The sequence below is a fragment of the Furipterus horrens genome, unplaced genomic scaffold (assembly GCF_987537825.1).
Source record: "Furipterus horrens unplaced genomic scaffold, mFurHor1.1.pri manual_scaffold_8, whole genome shotgun sequence".
Lineage (NCBI taxonomy): Eukaryota > Metazoa > Chordata > Mammalia > Chiroptera > Furipteridae > Furipterus > Furipterus horrens.
Window position 1 is genome coordinate 44,407,038 of NW_028327178.1, and position 6,000 is coordinate 44,413,037.

At 38.7% G+C, this 6,000-nt stretch overlaps 1 protein-coding gene across 1 annotated transcript in view; it reads right to left on the reverse strand.

The window, feature by feature from the left end:
- Positions 1–5,452, reverse strand: part of MYOM1 (myomesin 1) — a 153,333-nt gene extending 147,881 nt beyond the window's left edge. Inside the window, exons 1-2 of the mRNA XM_090285768.1 lie at positions 5,285–5,452; positions 1,189–1,516 (exon numbers count right to left, since the gene is read on the reverse strand). Of these exons, the coding sequence (XP_090141894.1) occupies positions 1,189–1,490 (302 nt within the window). The 5' untranslated portion in view covers positions 1,491–1,516; positions 5,285–5,452. The remainder of the gene's footprint in view (positions 1–1,188; positions 1,517–5,284) is intronic.
- Between the last annotated feature and the right edge of the window lie 548 nt (positions 5,453–6,000).

Consider the following 6,000-nt stretch of genomic DNA (forward strand, 5'->3'; position numbering starts at 1 on the left):
CTTTGGAGAGAATTTGAGGCAGCAGGTAGTTATTTACCACATAGCAGAAATTTCTGTGTTGAAATTCAGCAATTCTTTCAGAGGACTATAGATATATTTTTAATAAAATCACATGTATCATGTGAGTAGTTTTTAATCCCCATGAAGCATTTCTTTCTGAGTACCGAAAAAAATGAAAATTAGTTTGAACCTAGAAAGTAAGTATCGGCTTAGCAGGCTGGAACAACAGACAGAAAAGCCTCTGCGAAGTCACAGGAAACATTTCTCCAAGGGACACTGTTGCTATAAAGTGTCATGGTAACCTCCTTCTTTGAGTGACTACAGACTCACTAAGAAACTGTCTTCTCTAATATAAAAGACTATCAGTAAGGGTGCTGTTTGAAATTTTATCAGTAAGAATGAGACATTGCACTTTTGCTGGAAGATCTCAGGAACTGTTGACACAGAAAAGCAACCTGATCCTTAGCCTAGGAGCTGAGTTCCACACAGGGCTTCCTTAATGGGACAGTCCACTGGGCATGCTGGGCTCACTTTGCAGACCAGACTTGCATCTAAATTCCACCCTTTCCAGAATCCTACAGTAATTCTCTCTTTCCTCTACCTTGTTTCCTCATTGCAATGGGCTAATAAATCTAATTTTGTGGGACTCCAGGTTTGTTCCTAATATTCTTAGCCTGACTGAGATAGGGCATGTTTTAATAAAATGCTCCAACTCATGAAAATACTTGCTGCTTGAATAACAGTTCTAAATTTTAATATTGTCTTTCAGATACTGAAAAAATAGAACATATCTTTGCTGTAGTTTGGATTCCTGTGACCTGTGAATTTTAAATTCTCTACTGCCTTCTCATCTAAGTAAAGCATCCTGAAAGCCAGGAAATTTGTTGTGAGTGTTGAACCGGTATTTTCTAGCTCTGCTGCTGCGAACGTGCTGTGTAGCAAACCATTTCTGCTTCTAAAAATTAAGCAAGACTCCTCAGTGTGACTGTGAAGCTCTTTGTGGAACTCAAAGAGGCAGGGTGAAGGGCAATAGGTAGGCGAAGTCTCAGGTCTCCCAAATACACAGCCTCACTCCACATCTGTTTAAACGTAAGGATGCCAGATTTAAAAAGAAAAGAAAACGCGATGTGGGAGGCATATTCAGAGACCGTGCCTTTGCTCTAAGATTGGAAGGCTGCTTTGACATACCCGTGGGAGTAGCCATAATCGTAGGCTGACGCCGCCTTCCGACTGACTGCCGACGCGAAAGCTGTCTCGGTGGCCCGGGACGCCTGCTGCTGGTAGGAGGCCTCCGACGCCAGGCTGAAGGCCTGAGATTCCTGGCGGCGCGCAGCCAAGGAGCGGCTGCTGTAGGCCGTGGAGCCGTGGGTGTAGATGGCAGAACTTTTCTTCTCCTGCTCGTGGTACTGGCTCATGGTGGTGCGAAGGTCCTTGTTATAGTAGCTGCGATCATAGTGCTGGTGCAATTTCTGGTAAAACGGCAGAGACATAATGTGCCCTCAGCAAATCAGGCAACCTATAAGAAAGCATCAATGTTTGAGTGGATTATTAAGAAACAAATCTCATTGAATAACCAATGTGTAAAAAGTAATACTCTTATCTTTTCCAAAGAGTAAATGAATAATGATGTGAAATCGAGCTTAACTCGTTACTCAATAACTTCCTACTTCATGCCAGATGTGGCCCCTCCTGTCTGTCCTTGTGCAGCTTTCTTTTTCCTTTATTCTTTCTTTCTTCCTCTGCTCCCTTCTCTTCCCCTCCTTCCTTCCATATATACATATAGTCTTTGCAAAATTTCCCTACCAGGGTTATTGTGCTTTTCCTCAGATCTTTCATAATATATATTTCTAATTTTGTGGCATTTTATCCTGATGGGAGCTTCATCTGGGAGAATAGGTAATGATGGAGAGTCTTTGTAGAGCCTATGTGGTTTTCATTCAATAAATAATTACTGAGACCTACTATGAGCACAGTACTATTCCAGCACAAGAAATACAGAGATGAGCAAAACAAACAAAATCTGTGCTCTGATAACCTTATATGGAACCTTTTATTCTATTGCAGGATAGACAATAGAGAAAATAATCAAGTATAAGGTATATTAGAATGTGCTACATGTATGGAAAAAAATAAAGTAATAAAGGGAAATGGGAAGCAATTTTAAACAGCTTCACTGGAAAGTGACATTTGAGCATGAGAATATTCGGGAGAAAAGTCTTCCAGATGTTAGGCCATTGCAAATGCACTGGGGTGTGAGCATGCTTCTTATACTCCAGGAGTAGCACATAAGCCAGTGAGGCTGCAAGAAGGGAGGGAGCTACAGGGAGAGGTAAAGGAGATGATGTCATGAGGGTTGGATGGCAGGCAAAGGGCACATAGTGCAGGGTCCTACAGGCAACTCTAAGGGCTTTGTCTTTTCTTTTTCTGAAAAGGCTGAGAAGCCATCAGAAAGTTCTGTGCTGAGAATCACTCTTGCTGATTCTGAAGAATAGACTGTTGAGGGACAAGAATAAAAGCCAGGCGACCAATTAGAAGGCTGTTATGAGCTAAGTTGTATTCCCCCAAATTCACAAGTTGAAGTCCTACTGCCAGTATTTCGGAATGTGACTATATTTGGAGAAAGGATCTTAGAGAAGAAACTAGGTTAAAATGAAACCATTAGGGTGGGTTTTAATCCAATATAAAGAGGAATTTAGGACACAGATATGTACATCTTGTGAAGACACAGAAGAAAACAACCACCTCTAAGCTAAGGGGAGGCCTCAGAAAAAAACCAACGCTGCCAACAGCTTGATCTCAGATTTCTAGCTTTCAGAATTGTGAGAAGGTAAATTTCTGTTGTTAAGCCACCCAAACTATGGTACCGTGCTATGGGAGCACTAACAAATTAATATAAAGGCCATTGTAATAGTATAGGCTAGAGATGATAATAATAGCAGTGGAACTGTGAGAAGTGATCAGACTGCACATGTTTTGAAGGTAGAACCAATACCATTTGCTGAAATGACTGGATTAGGGTGTAAAAGAGAGGAGTGATAAATGATTCCAAGGTTTTTGCTTAAGTAAGTACAAGACTGCAGTTGCTATAACTGAGTTGGGCAAGAGTATAAGAAAGCAGCAGTTATGGGTGGAAGAACAGGAGATTGATTTAAGACATTCTACATGTGAGATACCTGCTAGACATCCAGGAGAAGATGTTAAGTGGAAAGTTGGGTATGTGACTTTGGAGTACAGGGTAATGGTTCAGGATAAAGAGTTACTATGGAAGTCACAGGTTTATAGATTTTTTAAATAAGCCCCCACCCCCCAAAAAATTAGAATGAATGTAAATGTAAAAGGAAGTCCTAAGACTGAACTCTGGAGTATGCTTATATTATACAATGAACTCTTTCAAATCTCACAAACACTTCAAAAGTGTATAGTGTCAAACCAGAAAAGTTTGCTCCCTTGCGAATATAAAGGTTTCTAATTCTCTAACATAAAGAAGTAAAAAGTCAGTCATCAGTGTATCACGTACATTGTAAACTTGAGCTAAAAGTTCTAACGTGAGCCAAATCTTTGGTTAGCATAAGGAGGGGAGACTAAGATTGCATTAGCTTTCTTGAATAATGTATCCACTGACAGAAGCCTGTCAGCCACACTGACAACCCTGGATGAAGTAATAGTTTTATGGAGACCCTACCTCAAGTTTTAATGCTTTTGCACATGTTCTGAAATGTCATTTTTAAATTTTACGAGTAAAATTGTTGTGAAGAAGTCATTTTTCCAATTCTTTTTAAGTTCCAAATGAGGATCAAATCCTCCTAAATTTACTATATTTTTGTCATGTTTTAAAGCTACTTTTTTGTTTAAACTACTTAAAAAGTCAGCATTTATTCCCTAGAGAAGAATATCCAGCAAACTTCACTCCAGAAATATTTGTCTTAGGGTTCATGGAAGATATCAGTCTCTATCACAATTCTCAGGAGGAAAAAAATAGCTACTAGCAAGCAACTTTGCTTCGACCCTTAAATAGATTGCTGTTTTCTGTTCTAAAATACACAGAATTATCATGTGTAATGAATAATTATTAGGTACATTTTGATAAAACAAAAGGTTAGAATATATTAATATAAAAGTATATTATGTTTGGCAGTTATAAAGATATTAGGTAAGTTTCTGTAAAGATACATACTACATTGCAAAATGGCAAATGTGATTTGAATGAGATTCAAATAAATAATGAATAACCTTCCTATGTATTATGTTATAAGCTAAATTCACAACTCAAATGACTTAAAATGCTATTATTTTCCCCAAATAAAATCTTTAAATGTCTTGTCTCATTTCAATTTTCCACTCTACTGCACTTCCATTTTCTCCCAATGTACTTATTTTTAATGATATTTAATATTCTAAGCACATAGATAACAAATTACAAGTAAACAAGTTTGCCTTTAAGTGAACAGAGCTGATTGTCTCAGCTCTGACCTCTGGAACGAAGGTACAACTTCCGCCTTTTGAAGTAAGTGAGAATTATCCCCAACACATGACAGCTAGAGTATATGGGAAGCAAAGATGGTTTGGTTGTCTTCTTTTCCTCTAATACCTGAATTTTCTGCTGCAAAAGAATTTGGGAATTTAGGAAGAAATACTAATCCTGATATGATACTTTTGTACAGGCATTAGAGGCCAAAAGCTGCTAAAAATTATTCACAGAAAGTGTTGGCTTCAGAATCACTACGTGGAGATACATGTTGTTCTGAAATACTGCCTAACCATTTTGGGGTTAGAAATATTATAATGCACTCCATTTTCCCACATGTCATTGTCAGAGCAAAATCACTGAATTACACACTAGTGACTTCAGAGTTAATTTACCTCCTTTTGGCCTAATTTGTAATCAGGGATTATTGTAGGCATATGGAGAATAGAAAGCACATGAATTCCTGTCACCCCATCCATTCCAGATTTCAATCAAACCACTGATTTGTAACTTGGAAAGAGTACCTGACTCACACTTCCAGTTCCATCTGAGACAGTTATTATTTCCTTATAGTTCCAGGAATGGTAGCTTAATTTAAAAAGAATACAATGAGCTGAGAGAACAGCTGTGCCAGCAAAAACTGGCATTCTGTTGCTCTTGTCTTCCTTCCCAGGGGCACCACTGTCTTATTTTTCTGCTGTTCTGACACCTCTTTGAGAAAAACTGCTGAGCTCAGAAGATGGAAAGAAACCACACACCATAGTGCTGTTAAGCACATAGAATATCAAGTGTATTCTTCTGCTTCAATGTCACACTTACCAGTTTCCAAGAGTGATGGTAGTGGAAATGTTCCGATGTGGCTGTGGAGCTGGATGAAAGATTAAAAACCCACGGAGACTGAATCCAAGAAAAAGTTAAGAGGCAGGGCTAAAGACAGGACCCTGGGGGCCAGTTCAAAAATAATGCATGTGGTCAGGCAGCAGAATGTCAGAGCCACACAGCCAGCCTTTTATGGCAAAGAAGGCAGATAAATATAGCAGCAAATGAGGAGGGCAGTCCTAAACTGAGAGGAAAAGAGAGAAACTGGCTTGTAGCTGCCTCAGTAATGTAATTATGTTAATTCAAATCAATGGGTCTGGCCCGATTAAACCAATTTAGGATTTATTTTTGGCTAGAAGAGCTCTTTTCAATATCATTTTATCACTGGATGTTTAAAAGTGCAATGGAAAGAGTGATTTGTGTTGAGAGCTAAAAATAAGCATAGTAATCTGATTCCCCACATGGACTTCATGGAATTTTAATGCCAAGCTATGTTTCTGGGTGTGCTGTTCATAACACATGTAGAGTACACAAGGTGGAAAAAGAACTTGAGGCTAACTAGAGGCAAAACATGGAAGAAATGGGTTGCACGTGGAAGTAATTGTGGCATGACAATTGAGTCGTTTTCTTCCATTTCAAGAAAATTTACAAAGTCATAGCTTCATGTTTGAATATTTGATTCCCTGTTCATTAACTAAAGCCTTTGAGAAGCAAAA